The sequence below is a fragment of the Eulemur rufifrons genome, chromosome 2, assembly GCF_041146395.1.
Source record: "Eulemur rufifrons isolate Redbay chromosome 2, OSU_ERuf_1, whole genome shotgun sequence".
Taxonomy (NCBI): domain Eukaryota; kingdom Metazoa; phylum Chordata; class Mammalia; order Primates; family Lemuridae; genus Eulemur; species Eulemur rufifrons.
In genome coordinates, this window is record NC_090984.1 from 12762231 (window position 1) to 12778971 (window position 16741).

A 16741-nucleotide genomic window follows, 5' to 3' on the forward strand; every position below is an offset into this window, starting at 1 on the left:
GAAGCCCTGTGCCCACCAGGCTGCTGACAGCCTTGGCCACCTCTCTGTTCCAGACTCCTGCTCCCCAGCCCCGGTGGACAGCCCCTCCGACTGCTTCTCCTTCAAGGCCGGGGGCACATCCTTACCACCTGTGCCCCCATCCCCCTCGCCACTGCCGGCCACACCACTCACCACCAAGGACGAAGCCCCCAAGGAAGACGTCATCTTCTTCTAAAACGGCCAGGGCTTGAGGTGCCGACCCCTCCCTGCCGTGCCCACTCTACGTGCTCTCTGGGGACCCCCGCAGGGTCACCATGCCTGCCAGCTGTCCCCTCCCCTTCCCGAGCAAACCACCGATGACCGCCTGGCCGGGGCGTCCTGTTGGTGCTTTGGGTCTCGAGGCTCTTTCTGTAGGATTAGCGCTGGTGCCTGGGTCACTTTCTAAACCTCTTTTTGTTTTCGTTTTCAAAATGGAAAGTTTTTAATCGAAGGTTGAACCAGAGCTAAACCAGGGAGCTGTTTTAAATCGTAGCGCCCCATTTGGGTAGCAGGCAGATCAGCCCTAAGCCGTGTGTCCAAGGCAGTGAGGGGCGGTGGGGCTGGTTCTGCAGGGGCTGGAGGACAGGGCAGACCTCGGTCCAGGAAGGAGCTGCTGGCCCCGGCCGGGCTCCTTGGCCGCTAGGAAAGGCTGGAGCGGGTAGTTAGGGACACACACAGGTTCGTGGTGAACCTCGGGGCCAGGGAATGAGCTGGGCCCAGGGTGGACACAGCCAGCCCGGGGGCAGAGAGGACAACGGGACAGGGCCAGCCAAGGGCATGGCTCTTGGCACTCCAGGGGGTTCTGTGGGTCCAGCAGCTCATCTCGAAAGGGCCCGACCTTTTGTCCTTTTAACTTGGTAGAGGTTTTGAACCCACCCGCACTTCCTCACGCACTTGGCCTGAGAGGCCGAGCCTCGCACTTCAGCCAGGGCCAGCACACGCCCCAGGTGGAGGGTCCTCAGCCCACCGGAAATGAGCTAGCGTTTCCCGGGTGAGTGGAGGAAGCCCAGAGCCGGTGTCCCACCTGCCTGGTGGGTGTTGGCACAACACATCCCAGGTGTGGGGAGGAAACGCCTGGAGATGCTGTCAGCGAGTGGACCAATGTCACCTTGCGGGCCCCTGGCTTGCAGTAGCTGTTGCAGTCCATGTCCACTGCCCTGGAGGAGTGGGGGTGGGGCATTGGGGATGGTGTCTAATGTCCAGTGTCGTCCCAAGTGGCACGTGGGCCCCAGCTAGAGCCAAGTCATTCTCCCAAACGCAGTGTCCGGGCAGTGCAGCGAGAGGACTCTGCCTTCTCCCAGTGCAGGGGCAGAGCCACCCCATTATGCCTAAAGCGGGGGTGGGGACATTCCCACCACTGGGGGACAGGCAGGCACATGAGAGGGGAAATGACCTCAGGAACTGTTCACCCTGTAGCCGAGGCACCGCTCAGGGCTTCGAGCTCAGGAGGGGACGGGACAGAGGCAGGCGATGACCAGGAACGTCTCAGTGGCACAGCCAGTCAGTGACAAGGTACCAAGAGCAGCAGCTTCTAGCATCCCCTGGCCACAGCGAGTGACCTGGTGTCTCCAGGCTCCTGGCCCCTGGGAGCCCCTCGACCTCCAAGCCTGGTCCTTTTGTCATCAGCAGCTCTCAGCCCTGCGACCTAAGCGTCCCCACCCTGTCAATCTCGTCTGTGCCATGCTGATAATCAGTGTTTTGTATTTTTATACTGAGAAGTACTGGAGCACTTTAGAAGAGCTGACTTCATGGTCCCGTTCTGTCGTGAAGAGGACATTCCCGGGCCCACCCGAGCTGGTGTGCCCTGGTGCCACCCTCCGAGACGCCACAATTCCTTGGACAAGAAGTCCGAGGAATCTCTGCTTGGCCACGAGGCAGAGGGGTCTCTCAGTCACGCCACACAGTAGGACAGCGTCGTTGGCCCTTCTCTCACTGGAACCCTCGGTCACTCCTGGGTGGAGCCCAATGTTATCTGTGAAGTCGATGGTCGGATCTGTGCACGTCCTCATCAGTCGTGTCCACCTGTTAATTGTTTTTACGATGATTGTGTTTCCTCACTGTGGGATATTTCAGAACCGCCCTAGAACTTAAGACCCGATTCTAGCAATAAAAGTGTCTAACGTGAGCTCCGATTGACGCGGACGTGCGTTGGCGTTTTAAGATCAGCTTCTGCCCAGATGGTGCAGGAGTGACAGGTTCTGGGGTTGTGGGGGCTCCCCGCAGCTCCAGCACCTCACCACGACAGGCAGGGTGGTCCCTCAGGCTATCTGTAGCAATAGTCCTCCAAGCCTGGAGCCCCTGACAGCTGCTGTCACCATTTGCCACACATGCCATCCCCCTACCCTGTGTCCTGCTTAACAAACTCAGAAGATCCTTTCAGCAGGGCGCGGGGGCTCACACCTGTAATCCCAGCACTATGGGAGGCCAAGGGGAGGATCGCTTGAGCCCAGGAGTTTGAGGTTGCTGTGAGCCAGGGTGACACCACTGCACTCTAGCTCGGGCAACAGAGCAGGACTCTGTGTCAAAAAAGAAAAAAATAATTTCAGGTCCAGTCCCCAGCAGTTGGCTTTCTTTGCCCCAGCCTGAAGAGGGTGAGCCGCCGGCCCCAGGGAAGGGCACACAGTTGCGGGTATGGAAGCTTTCCCAGAGGAAAGCTGCCCACTGGTTATACTTCAGGCTTTCTGGAGTTTCCAGAAACCGGCTTTACTGATTTTTTTTTTTAATCCAAATTGACCAAGACTGTAACTTTTTATTTTTTACTTTTTTTAAGAGACAGGGTCTCGCTTCATCATCCAGGCTGGAGTGCAGTGACACGATCACAGCTCACTGCAGCCTCCAACTCCTGGCCTCAGTGATCCTCCCACCTCAGCCTCCCGAGTAGCTGGGACTACAGGCGCGCATGGTGCACTGGGCTATTTTTTTTTTTTTTACTTTTTTTCATTTTTAGAGACCGGATCTCGCTATGTTGCCCAGGATGGTCTGAAACTCCTGGCCTCATGCGATCCTCCCGCCTTGAGTGCAACTTTAGGTTTCTCTGGCTGCAGAGATTAACTCAGCTCTGGTTGGCAAATCATAATTCCCACCTTGCCTGAGTCCTGGTCCAATGAGGAGACACAGGGAGTTTCCTGTCAAGAGGTGACTAGGTACAAAGTCGATCACCAGAGAACTGGGAGGGCAGGGGGGTGCAGCTCTCAGCCAGCATTGTGTGACACAAAGAGCATGTAAGCCACATGTGGAATTTTCCATTTTTAGTAGCCACATTTAAAAAGAAAAAAAAAAACCTCCAAATTCATTGAAATTCATTTATTTTTTTTTTTTTCCATTGTGGTAAAATGCACACAACAAACATAGAGTGGCCATGTGTGGGGGCGGAGCACCCTTTCTTTGGACATCAAATAAAGTGCTGGCTCCGTCTGGGGGCCGAGATACAAGCAGGAACCACCTTTGCACACCAGGCCTGCCCACGCAGCGCCTGTGCCGAGAGGGCCTGTTGCACGCTTGCCCCAGGGCGTCAGAAGCTACACCCCACACGAAGGGCTTTGCTCCCTTACACCTGCTGTGTCGTCAGCAGCATCCGAATAGGCAGATCTTGGATGCCCTCGGGTAGCCCACACCGCTATCGAGATCTGGGACATTCTCTATCCCCTGCCAGGGTTTCCCCTCCTGCCCTTCTCCTCACTCCTGGGGGCAGCCGCTGGCCAGTTTCTGGTCACTCTAGCTTGACACTGCTCAAGAACGTGGTCTAGAACGTGGTATCATTCAGTAGGTGGCTCCCGTGCCTGGTGGTGGTCACTCAGCACAGTGTCGTTTTGATTCTTCCACGTGGGAGTTGCGTGGATGGGCTGTGGTTTGCTTATCCTTTCTTCTGACAGAGAGTGGATGGTGAAGTCCTCCTCACCCTCTAACCTGACCAGACGCACACAGTGGTGTCCAAGTTGTGTTGGGGTCAGAGGCTCTTTGAGCAGCAGAGGGAAGCAGGGACCCTGGTCATGGGGCAGGGGGACACACACCTACCCCCACACGTTACAGTGCCCCCTGGATCCATACCCTTGGGTTAAGTGCCAGCCACAGGAGGCGCCAGGATGCAGGAGGCACAGGCAGGGGCTGTGAGGGCACGGATCCATCCAGAAAGGGAGCCCTGGCCTGCAGGGACACCAGCTTCTCAGGGGTCCTGGGGCTGCCCCCATCCCTGGTCTGGACCCTACCCCCAGTCCAGCTGTTCCCCGACCTCTACCCAACTAACCGTTCCCCTGGGATGTCCCCAGTCTTCCCAGCACGCCCCTAGAGGCCCTGGGGGAACCCTGCAATGGGGTGTTCTGCAAAGAGAGCCCATGGTCCCTAAGGGAGTCACAGAGGGGTCTGTTCCAGCCCCCGAAAGGTTGAGAACCACTGAAACAAAACAGGCAAAGCTACACGGACAGAAAGATGAGTGGTTACCAAGCCTGGGGGCACGGGGGCTGGGAGGTAACAGCTAATGGCTGCAGCTTCTTTCTGGGGTGCTGAAAACGTTCTAAAATTGAGTGTGATGGTTGCGTGAGTCTGCGAATATCCCCAAAACCATGACCAAAATGGGTAAGTTGTATGGCACCCGAGTATTTCAGTAAGACGTTCAGAACCATCACAAACAGCCTCCGGACCAGCTCAAAGGGGCTGCGCAAGGCGGGGCTCCCTTTCTAGAAGCATCTTTCCCACCTGCTCTGTGCCTGGACCCCCGCCCCCGCCGCAGTCAGTGTCTTCCCAGCCCAGGCTCCACCTCTGAACTTGGCTTTCTTCTTCCTTGTGGTCCTGCGCCCAGGTGTCCATGTGGCTTCCCCACAAGGGGGCAACACTCTTACGGCCTTACGGGGATGAACTGGTGGTGTCCCCAGGACTCCTGGTTGCTGGGAAGCAGGCACCCACCTAGGGCCAGGGTGGGCGTGCACCCACCTCCCACGGGAGAGGAGGGGCAGCCGCCCAGGCCGGCCCACTTGGGAGTCCTGGGCAGCAGGAGCCGCCGCAGATGGCCAGGGCAGGGCACTGGGCCTGAGGCCAGGCGGAGTCCCTCCTGCACCCGTGTTACCCGAGCAGCCCCAGCCCCCCAGCTGCTCACAGCCACCTGATGGCTTCCTTGTGGAAAAACAACTCGGTTGGTATCACGTGAGCTGCAAGGACATACACGCTGCCTGCTGTGTTGGGTCTTCCTGGGCCGGGCCCTGTCCTACGCCTGTGCCAGGCCACTCAAACGTCATTCTCAGCCGTCAGACTAAAAAGCAAGCGTGTCCCATCCTACCCCATCTCGGCAAGGCGGGAGCCTAGTGCGTCTTCAGAGACGTCGGCCCCAGCTTGGAGCCAACGACATGCTCACAGTGGCCTGGCAGGAGGTGGCACTCTGGCCTGTGTGTCCAGGTCTCTGGGGAGTGGAGAACAGCCCTTGATGGCTGAAGGCCGCTTGGGGGCAGCGGGTGGTGCCTGCTCAGAGAAGAAGAGGCACCCCCGAGCTGAGGGTGTATGGACGGCGGGCTGGGAAGTGTCGTTTCCGAAGGCAGCTCGGTCCCCAGGTGCGAGGGAGCCAGCGGTGGGCCCGCAGCCACCAGGGTAATAATCTATCACACCGGAGCCCGGCCCAGCACCACGCTATTTAATCGATTCTTGTTTCAGCTTTCCCAAGACACGACGCTGTCTCTCCCGTTCGCCTCTGTCTGGGCACGAGACGCCGCCGGCGGACAGGATGGCAGGCGCTGCTGAGGCCCTCAGCGGCCTCTGCAAACTCTGCCACAGCAGGGCTGGTCTCAGGAGCCCTGGGGACCTCCCCTGTGGCACAGAGAGATGCTTCCCCCACTGAGCCCACGCTGGGCCCTGGGGGGGCCTCACACCAGCCCCTGGAAGCCCCGGCCCCTGCCCTGGTAACTCATGCTCTGTGGGTCAGGGGGTAGCAGCGTCGGCCTGGGCTGCCTGGTACATGCTGAGCAGCGAGGAGACGGTGCCCAGGAGGCCCACCAGCCACGGCGGGAAGCGGCCAGCCCACAGGACACCCCGGGGCAGCCAGTGCACGGCGTTGGCCAGGTCAGCCAGGTTGCTAAGCAGCGTCAGCGCCTCCAACTGCATCTGCGCCCACACGGCCCTCTGTTTGCCGCGGGGCAGCTGGCTGTGGGGACAGAAAGGAGCTGCTCACGCCTGCCTCCAGGCCCCCTTCCCAAGCCGGCATCCCCTGGCCTTCAGGCACCCTCTGGCAGAGAAGTGAGCGGCTCCTGCAGGGGTCACACTGCCCAGAGGGAGCCCACAGCACGAACAGGACCCGGAGTGGGGCCCAAACCTCTAAGTCAACACCTCAGTCCTCCCCCTTCCCCCAAGATGGGCGGGGAGGGGGGGGGCGAGGGCTGCTTGGTGGGCAGGTTCCAGGCCTGGCTCTACCCACATTCTTTCGCAAGATGACAGAGTGACAATGGCCACTGTCCTGGGGAAACTGACTGACTATCCTCCCTGCAGGGGGTGTGGCCATGAAGGCCCAGCCCTGGAGTCCTCACTCAAGCAAGCCTCGGTTTCCCCATCTGAACAGGTACTGCCACCCACCTGGGACTGTGCGGGGCAGGGCTGAGCATGGGGGGACTCAGCGGCCCCCGGCTGGGAAACCCGGGGAGCCCCTGCCTGCTGCAGGGTGGCCGCGGGTGCCATACCTGGTGAAGGCCACTGCGGGGCTCCGCAGCCTCTGTCGCAGCCTCAGCATCACCCACAGGGACCTGCAACGCCAGAGTCCATGGGAAGACACCCCCCCAGAGCAAGGGTGTCAGCTCCCCAACGCCAGCCCCACAGGGTCCCGGCAGGGCCTGCCGATGCTGAGACTGGTGTCCTGCCCTCTCCCTGGCCCCACAGTCCCCACACCCTCCCAGCCATGCCCCAGGAGCTCCCAGGGACTCATCCCTAACACGGCCCGTCCTGCCCAGGCCGTCCTTGCCAGACTCAGGAGTGTCCTGCATCTCTAACGGGACCACCAGGCCTGCAGGTGGCTGGCGCTGGGGACACTGCCTCTCTCTGTGCCTCAGCTGTCTCACCTGGTACGTATGGAAAAGGCCCAAATCGGCACCACGCCTGTCCCACCCATGCACGCACCCCAGACACTGGCCGGACCTGTCTGGGGCGGGTCTGGATGACCCTCTCAGCCCCCAGGGCTGAGGAAGGGGCTCCCTGGGGACTCTGGGGCCACGGGTGGTGCCCACCCAGGCAGCTCCACCAGGAGCCTGCATCCTGCTGTCTGGGCCGTGGGGCAGGAGGGGGTGTGAATGTGCCAGGCTTCCTAACAAGGAGATCTGGTGCCTGGGCACACCTCCTCTGGCCACCATGTACCTTTCTATGTCCCAAGGGGACAGGACGCAGGGCAGCACCTGTGATACGGTACAGGGGGTCCCCTGGGGGACTAGGGCAAAAATCCCGATTCCTGGGCCCTCCCAGATTTGCTGAGTCAGAAACTCTGGGTGCCGGGCTCAGGAATCTCCGGTTTAACAACCTCCTAGGTGACAGCCCAGGGCCCTGAGCACAGACAGCTGGTCATGAAGATCGCACACGGAACACGCGCCCGCCTGCACACCCTCGCTCACACCGCAGCCAGAGAAATGAGGGGAAAACCGCACACTCACAAAATGAGCGGAACAGCAGCCGAGCACGGAGGATGCTTAGGGCCGCGGAACTGCTCTGTGCGGTCCTATAATGGCAGTTACGTGTTCTTGTGCATTTGTCCAAACCCTGCGAATGTTTGTCACCAAGAGTGAACCCTGATACAAACTGTGGACCTGGGGTGAGGACAGTTCGTCCACCGAGGTGCCTCGATGGTACCCAGCGCCCTGCTCTGTGGGGCGCTGACGGTGGGGGAGGCTGTGCACTCGGGGACGGGGGGTGGGGACACTCTGTACTTTCTGTTCCAGTTTGCTGTGAACCAAAACTGCTTTTAAAAAAAAAAGTCTATTAAAAAAAAAAAGAAGAAGAGAAAGAATAGAACTCAGGCTGCCCCTAAAACAGGAACAGGGAGTCCCTTGGGCCAGAGGTCACAGTGTACCCGGAGGAAGGCCGAGGAAGAGCAGCTGTGACACAGCTGAGCCCCTGGAGCCCCCAAAGCCCGGCCCAGCCCAGGCAGCCACCGCGGAGTCCCCCAGCACACCGGGAAGGCCAGCACCACCGGCAGACCAAGTAGGAGCCAAAGCCAAGAAACAAGATCAGAGACGGTCACGACTCGGTGGCAGAGTGTGAGCTCAAAGCCTGGAAAAGAATCCCCGAAGTCTAAACAGTGGGGGTCTCTGGGTTGGATGGCGGGTGAATTGAACCTTCTACTCTGAGGTTCGTCCATTTCCCAAACTGTCAGGATAAGCACATAATTAGAACGTCCGTATCAGGAGAAAACGAGAAATTCTGAAAGTCAGGGCCTCACCCAGGGACAGGTCACAGCAGACGTGGACACTGCCCCCAAAACCAATCCCCTGAGCTTGGGGACGGCCACGCCTCACTCCAGGAATCTGAGAGGCCTTTGTGGCCACTAAAACATGGCAACTAGGGGCCCTGCTCCTCCTAGAGTTTTCCAGTGCGGGCGGTGGGGGCGGGTGTTCTGACTCAGCAAATTTTCAAAGCGGGGAAATGTTTGGGAGCAAACCACTCTTGTAAAGTTCTAGAAACCATATGGTTTTCAGAAGCCCAGAGCGAGTCAGGAAACTGCTGGGTGTGTTCTTTGGGGTGTCACCTGACAGCAATGCCAGCAGGACTCAGGGACCTGGGTAAAGGCAGCCACCCCACTGCTTCACTCCAGGACCTGGAGTTATTTCTTCTTCCTGGGTCTGCTCAGCAGAATTGCGGCTCCCCCTGTCCCCCCTGAGAGGCCCACACCGTAATGCCTGGAACCTGGGAATCTGTTCCCTCGCTTGGCAAAAGGGACTTTACAGATGGGATGAAGTTAAGGATCTTGAGATGGGGGATCACCCGGGTGGTCCAGTGTCACCCCAGGGTCCTTACACGAGGCAGGAGGGAGGGTCAGAGCTGGAAGACGACGTGACCATGGAAGCAGAGGTTGGAGTGATGGGCTTGGAAGACAGAGGAAGAGGCCACAAGCCAAGGAATGCAGGCGGCCTCTAGAAGCCAGAAAAGCCCAGGAAACAGATTCTCCCTGGAGCCTCCAGGAGGAGCCAGCCCTGCCCACAGCTTGATTTTAGCACAGCGAGGCCTGTTGCAGACTCCAGACCTTCAGAGCTGTAAGATAATAAAACCGTATTGTCTACAGCCGCTGGGTTTGTGGTTGTTACAGCAGTTATTGGAAACAAATGCAACAAAAGGAAGAAAACTCAAAGAGGCAAAGACCCCTACACCTCAAGCCTGCAGCAATCTGCTGCAGTCCTGCTCAAGAGACCCCACCCAGGGACATCAGGTGCTCCCTTCCAGCCATTTACGCCACTTACCTGGCGACCCCTAGGAGCAGGGAGAGGGCCCAGAAGGTTGTGCTCAGCGTCCACCACCGGAAGGAGTCCACGTGGAGGATGTTGGCATCGGCGGCCCAGGCCACGTGCTCGCAGGGGTAGTAGAGCTGGTCGGCCAGGTTGCCCAGCACAGACGTCCAGCGCACAAAGGCGTCCTCCTCCTGCAGGGCCAGGGGGAGGTGGGCCTTGGGTCTGACCTGCCCAGGGACCGTTTTAGGACCATGGCCATGCCAGGCAGCTTTCTCCCCCGCAGGAGAAAGGCTCTGGGCACTGGGAATTTTTTTTTAAGTTCCCAAGGGATTCCCATGTGAGCCCACGAGCGGCCTCGGTCCTGCACTGTGCCCACACCCTTCGCCCCAAGTTCTGAACCATCGCCTGCACCCAGTGAGGGAGGATCATTGAGGCTGCAGGAGCTCCGCACCGAGGCCTGGTTCCTCGGACTGCATCCCTGCCCCTGGGGACCCCCCGCCAGCAGTGATCCTGCCTCCCTCTGGGTTCTGAACTCCTCTCCAGCTCCCCCAATCTGCCTGGGACCCTCTGGTGCATGCTGGAACATTTCCCCTCCCCGTGAGGGTGCCCTCCCACCCCCACCCCAATGTGCTCATTCCGCCATGTTTCCTAAGAAGCGGTGAGCTCTGAGCTAGACTCTGGGGAGGAGAGGCTCACCAGGGCATGGAGAGACAGGGACACGCAAACACAGGACCCAACAAAAGGGGCTCTTGTCCTGGCCAAGGGATGTGCGCTGCAGAGGGCCCCCTGACCCCTTGCCTGGGGGATCTTCTGCAGAGGGAAGGGAGGAGGGAGGGAGGGGTCGCAGGGATGCATCAGAGGGTGCTCTGATCACAGAAGAGGGAGGAGGAAATGGGGGTCACAGGGGAGACAGGTCCAGACAGACACTCCTGATTTGGGGTGATCAGGGTGTGGGCACGTGGGGCTGCACAGGAGAGCATCTGAGCATCAGGTAGTTCAGAGGGGAGACCCCTGGGAGGGCAGCTCAGCCAGCCACAAGAGCCGTGCAGTCTCCGGGACGTTTCTCCTGGGGGGCAAGATGGCCCAGTGAGGACTGCTGCTCTAGATCGGCTGACAGTCATGCGGGATGTTGCAAGGGGGCGGCTACCGCCTGCAGTACTGTCTTAATAGCAAAATCTTAATAACCATCTCCATGTCCGTCAACAGGACTGGTTAAATAAATCACAGTCCATCTGTGTAACAGAGTGCTCTGCGGCCATAAAGAATGAAAGAGCTCTTCTCTGCCCTGATCAGAAATGATCTCCAGGCCGGGCGCGGTGGCTCACACCAGTAATCCTAGCACTCTGGGAGGCTGAGGTGGGTGGATCGCTCGAGGTCAGGAGTTCGAGACCAGCCTGAGCAAGAGCAAGACCCTCATCGCTACTAAAAATAGAAAGAAATAGCCAAACAACTAAAAATATATATAGAAAAAATTAGCCGGGCATGGTGGCACACGCCTGTAGTCCCAGCTACTCGGGAGGCTGAGGCAGTAGGATCGCTTAAGCCGAGGAGTTTGAGGTTGCTGTGAGCTAGGCTGACACCACGGCACTCACTCTACCCAGGGCAACAAAGCGAGACTCTGTCTCAAAAGAAAAAAAAAAGGCCGGGCGCGGTGGCTCACGCCTGTAATCCTAGCACTCTGGGAGGCCGAGGCGGGTGGATTGCTCAAGGTCAGGAGTTCGAGACCAGCCTGAGCGAGACCCCGTCTCTACTAAAAATAGAAAGACATTATATGGACACCTAAAAAAAAAATCTATATAGAAAAAAAATTAGCCGGGCATAGTGGCGCATGCCTGTAGTCCCAGCTACTCGGGAGGCTGAGGCAGTAGGATCGCTTGAGCCCAGGAGTTTGAGGTTGCTGTGAGCTAAGCTGACGCCACGGCACTCACTCTAGCCTGGGCAACAAAGTGAGACTCTGTCTCAACAAAAAAAAAAAAAAAAAAAAAAAAAAAAAAAAAGAAATGATCTCCAAGTTGGACTGTTAAGTGAAAAAATGCACTATGTATGTAAACAATTTGTATTTGCATGTGTGGATACAGGAAATCTCAGGAAAGAGACACAGGAGGCTGGCCACGGTGCCTGCTTCTGAGGGGGGAAATTTGGGTGCCTGGAGACTCAGAAAGGAGGGGGATTTTTTAATTATATACTCCTTTGGAATGTGTGAACGTGTTAGCTATTTTTAAATTTTTTAAAGCAAAACGAGAACATCTGATCGTCTCAAAAAAGAAAGTAAAATAAAAAAAAAATAATCAACTGCCTACACAGGGAGCACTTTGGGACAAGTCTGTAAAATGCCGACTGAGGCCACAGCCTTGGACTTCCTGAGATCTGTACCCCTACTCCCTGCAGCCCCATGAACCCCATTACCTCTGGCCCCAGGCCGTATTGCTTAGTGTAGACGAACATGGCCAGGTCATCAAAGAGTCGAAGGACGGTCCTGCAGTGGCTGAGCTGGGTGGACACTGCCAGCAGGCGCGTCCCCAGTTCGGAACTGGCAGGACATTGTTCGACCAGGACCCCACCGACCAGCTGGCAGCAGTACCCCAGAGTTCGGATCTGCAGGAAACCAGAAGCCATCAGCATGGCACCTCTCCAGGACTGAGCAAGATCTCCCCTGATCTGGCCGTGGGCCCTGCTGGGTTGAGTGTGAGTGAGGAAGACTCTCAATCTATAAACTTCCAGTAAAAGCTGAACGATTAAAAACATACTTGTAGGTGGGACAAATGGAGAAAAATGACATCATTGTCCAAAGGCACTGTGGGGAGTGCTGGCTCATGTCACGGGGGGCACAGCCTTTGGGGACAGATGTGACAGGGACAAAGAAGACAAAACTCCTTATTTTCTACCTCCTGGATCCTCCTTTTCTCATCAGGTAGGAGGACAAGGCTGAAATGTATAGTTGCATCTCCCCCCTGGACCAAAGCCCCTGGCTGGGCTGAAGGTTGATCAGGCCTCAATCCAGCAGACAAAACAATAATTTGCTTGAATGACTTTAGAGAGAAGAAACCCATTCAGGAGGTGATTGGGAACATCATGAACTAGGTCAGCTTCCCCACCCTTTTATCATTAATTATTTCATCTGCGGCTGGGCGAGGTGGCTCGCGTCTGTAATCCTAGCACTCTGGGAGGCCGAGGTGGGCGGATTGTTTGAGCTCAGGAGTTCGAGACCAGCTTGAGCAAGAGCGAGACCCCGTCTCTACTAAAAATAGAAAGAAATTAGCCAAACAACTAAAAATAGAAAAAATTAACCGGGCATGGTGGCGTGTGCATGTAGTCCCAGCTACTCAGGAGGCTGAGGCAGAAGGATCACATGAGCCCAGGAGTTTGAGGTTGCTGTGAGCTAGGCTGATGCCACGGCACTCTAGCCCGGGCAACAAAGTGAGACTCTGTCTCAAAAAAAAAAAATAATAATAATAATAATAATTACTTCATCTGCTTTTCAGAAACTGCTTGTTCTTGTTTTATATATTATTTTCACTTGCAATTCTTTTTCAACCCTGTTGTGATGGCAAAACACTGCAATTTAAAATGTCCCAACTTGAAGGGGGATTTGTTAAAACCTGAGTGCTCAATCATAAGGGATTTGGTTGGAACCTAAATGCTTAGCCACCACTATACCCCCTGATACAACCTAAATGTCTACCTATAAGGGACTGGCCAGGACAAGCTAAGTGTCCAACTTCAGGTGCCCAGAGGGAATAACATAAATGCTCAACCAGTGGGGATTTGCTTGGAACCCCAACTGTCCGGCCACAGGAGGAGTCTTGCAATATCCTAAATCCACATACCAGATTATTTGGGAAAACCCAGTGTCCAACTACAATGGCCTGGTCAGGTCCTAAATGTCCAAACATAGGAACTTGGTTGGTATGTAAATGTCCAGCCAGGTTGGACATTTACAGGATCAGTCTAAATGACCAACTGAAAGGGGCAGCCTTGCAAAAATAACAGGAAAACACCTGATTCCACAATTTCCCCAGTAACAGTTAAAGAGCAATCCTATGAATTCTCTCACTAACAGGCAGTCTGCAGGAGCTCTGTTTTACACAGCTTCTGAAAAGAGCTGAATGAACGGACAAGAGATGTCAATCAGCTTTTTACAGCCTAAAGAGTTCCTGAGCGAACAACAGGGTGTGAGCTCCAAGCTTGAACCCTATCTGGAGGACAGAGTCACATCTCCTGTGATAATTAATCCCTTCTCCAAGGAAAGGCAGAAAAGCTAACTCTTGGACTTTGAGATCCTTGCACTTTTTTAATCTACCTGCTGCCAAGAAGAAAGGAAGGACGGGATGCAGGGATGCAGCAACTTCTCGACTGTACCCTGCCATTTTACAACCCCCTTTTTAAAAGTCCCAGTAGCTGGTTTTCGGAGCCAACACATTCTTTCTCTTTCCACCTCCGTGCTGGTCCTTTCCCCAACCCCCTCCAAGGGAAAAGTAAATAAACCTTTTCTTGCTATTCTAATCTTTGGAGAAATCTTTCTCAAAAGACGTGTGCACCGGCATCGCCACCCTAACACCAACTACAGGGGATCTGGCTGGAACCCATCATGGCTTGGCACAGCAGGGGCCTGGCCACAGTGGGTTCCCCAGTGCCAGGTTAGCTGGCACAACCTAAATGCCCAGCTATAGGGGATGTGGTCGGAACCTCAAGGTCCGGCCACAGGGGAAGTCCCGCAACATCCCAAATGCCCATATGAGATTGTTCGGGACAACACAGGGACGAACGTCAGTGGCCTGGGCAGATCAGGCAGGTAAGTGTCCAGCCAGGTGGGATTGGCAGGAACAACCTGAATGTCCAAGGCGGGGGGACCATGTTTGAGCCCAGCTCAGACAGGGCCTCTGTGCTGGGCAAACCCTGAGCGATCCCGCCCCCTTCTCTGGCCTCAGTTTCCCCGTCTCTGAGCTCCGGCCAAACTCCAGGAACTCGGGCTCTGCTGCGCCCCAGCCTCACCAGTCGGTCGCGACCCCTGTACGACTCCAGCGCCGACGCCAGGCCGCTCAGCGACGCCATGGCAACTCCGCCATGACGTCACCGCGTCGTCAGCGCGCCGCGCCAGGGGGCGGGGCCAGGCCGCGCTCTCGGTCTGCGCAGTCGCGGCCGCGGCCCTTTGTCCCCGGCTTGGCTTTTGTCCGCTGCGGGGTGGAACTACGTTTGGGAGTGGGGGGTCGCCACGTGTGTGCTCCCGGGCCTGTGGACCCAGGATGATCCTCCTCGGAGCTTGCTTCACTCTGTCCCGCGGCAGCTTGACCACCTACCCACAAAAAAAAAAAAAAAAAAATTTCAAAATTAACGAACTACACCCCTCCACACACACCCACAAAATAATCCAAGGGAAACCACTAACTTGTTAGCAGTGGTACAAGGAGGAATTTTTCTTTTAGTTTTCCTGTTTGTGTTGTCTGCTTTGTATGGAGATTACAAAGGAAAAATTTTGTAGTGAATATTTCGTAAATAAAGGTACACTTAGCTACAGTTTCCATTTTCCTTATGTATGGCGACTTTTGGGACACCCTGTAGAGGGAACGTGTATGACTGTTGTAACGGCATAATAAGGCATCTTTGGGCGTTAAGAAAATGCATGGGATCGTTGTAGAAGAATAGACAAGTATCTGGTAACCCGAGCTGCTCTGGAGAGAGTAACCCGGGTGACTTGGAGAAAATGTTACATTTTAACCTTTATATCATGTTGTAGCTTTTCAATTTTGGGCAATAGGCATGTATTGTCTCATCCCCAAAAATCAAAATTTTTTCAAAAAGTTAACGCCCATTTCCTGGTTTTGTTTTTTATTGAGATGAAATTAGCATAACATGAAATTCACCATTTTAAAATGCACGTTTCCGTGGTATTTAGTAGTACATTTCACCTGTGGTACAAGCATCACCCCTTGCTAGCTTCGAAGTATTTTCATCTCCCCCAAAGGAGACCTTTGGAGGAGACCAGAATATGCCACCCCAAAATATGCCACCTTGGCATAAGGATTATTTTGAGCCTAAGGTAATTGAGAAGCCGATACAGGACACCAATTTGGCTAAAAGCAGAACACAAATATACAAAGGTGCCTTCCTCCCCTCTGCCAGGAAGGACAAAGGTTGGTCACCAGAGATACCTTTAGAGTCTTGTCTGGCAACATCTTCAGATGGCACCAAAGGAACCTATATAACAAGCTTTACTAACTACCCTTTACTTACCATTTATCTGCCTGCCCCCAATTTGCTGTCCTTAGAGACTCAAAGTCCTTTTCCTTCCTTTGTCATGTCTCCAAAAATGTACTGTTCTGTGCTGAAGTTGCTATGTGAGCCAGAGTTCTAAACTTAACACTTCTTTGAGAATGACTCATTTCTCAGGGTGTTGCCTGTGTATACATGTTAATAAATTTCTTTGGTTTTTTTTCCTTGATGATTCTTTGCTTACAAGGGGTACGTCCCACCTAAGAAAAGTAGAGGGAAAATTATTTTTCCTTCCTTATACCTTGTTCCCATTAAGCAATCACCTGCTTCCTCAATCCCCAGGCCCCTGGCAACCGCTCTTCTGCTCTCTCTGTCTCTCTCTATGTTTACCTATTCTTGGTATTTCATATAAATGGAATCATACACTATGTGGCCATTGTGTCTGCCCTCTTTTACTGAGCATGATGTTTTTGAGGTTCATCCAAGTTGCAGCATATATAATAATATTCTGTAGCAGGGATAAACACTGTGTTTATTCATTCATCAGTTGTTGGACATTTGACCTGTTTCCACCTTTCGGCGATTGTAAATAAGTGCTACTGTGCTCATCTGTGCACAGGTACTTGACTTTCTCCTTTCAATTCTTTGGGGTGTATACCTAGAAGTGGAATTGCTGGATCACATGGAAACTCTATGTTTACCTTTTTGAGGAACTGTCAAACCATTTCCCACATCGGCTGCTCCGTTTTCCATTCCCACCTCTCCAAAATATCCAAAGTCTCCAAAATATCCCCTGAATCCGTCCACTTCTTCCCATCTTGCAGCTACCTCCTAGGGCAACCCCATTCTCTCCCCCAGACCCTGAGCCCTTGCCTCCCCCAGCTGCCTTCCCCACAATATCCCAGGAGACTTTTTTTTTTTTTTTTTTTTTGAGACAGGGTCTCACTCTGTCACCTGGGCTGAAGTGCAGTGGCACGATCATAGCTCATTGCAACCTTGAATTCCTGGGCTCAAGCGATCCTCCTGTCTTGGCCTCCTGAGTAGCTGGGTTGGCAGGTGCAGACCACCACACCTGGCTAATTTTTCTATTGTTTGCAGAGATGGGGTCTCGCTAT

General features: G+C 55.0%; 2 protein-coding genes across 5 annotated transcripts in view; one reads left to right on the forward strand and one right to left on the reverse strand.

Moving 5' to 3' along the window:
* Nucleotides 1-2206, forward strand: part of ARHGEF18 (Rho/Rac guanine nucleotide exchange factor 18) — an 80640-nt gene extending 78434 nt beyond the window's left edge. For all 3 annotated transcript variants that reach the window (XM_069479160.1, XM_069479172.1, XM_069479166.1), the window contains one exon: nucleotides 54-2206. In XM_069479160.1, the coding sequence (XP_069335261.1) occupies nucleotides 54-214 (161 nt within the window). In that variant the 3' untranslated portion in view covers nucleotides 215-2206. The remainder of the gene's footprint in view (nucleotides 1-53) is intronic.
* A 3414-nt stretch (nucleotides 2207-5620) lies between these two features.
* Nucleotides 5621-14850, reverse strand: PEX11G (peroxisomal biogenesis factor 11 gamma). Of its 2 annotated transcripts, none has more exons than XM_069479185.1 (5): nucleotides 14803-14850; nucleotides 11823-12011; nucleotides 9429-9607; nucleotides 6672-6734; nucleotides 5621-6142 (listed from the first exon to the last, which is right to left on the reverse strand). In XM_069479185.1, exons 2-5 carry the CDS (start codon nucleotides 11859-11861, stop codon nucleotides 5920-5922), a joined length of 504 nt encoding a protein of 167 aa, XP_069335286.1. In that variant the 5' UTR covers nucleotides 11862-12011; nucleotides 14803-14850; the 3' UTR covers nucleotides 5621-5919. The 2 variants fall into 2 exon arrangements, with proteins under 2 accessions (XP_069335286.1, XP_069335281.1); XM_069479180.1 differs by lacking the exon at nucleotides 14803-14850 and adding an exon at nucleotides 14409-14494.
* Nucleotides 14851-16741: the final 1891 nt, after the last annotated feature.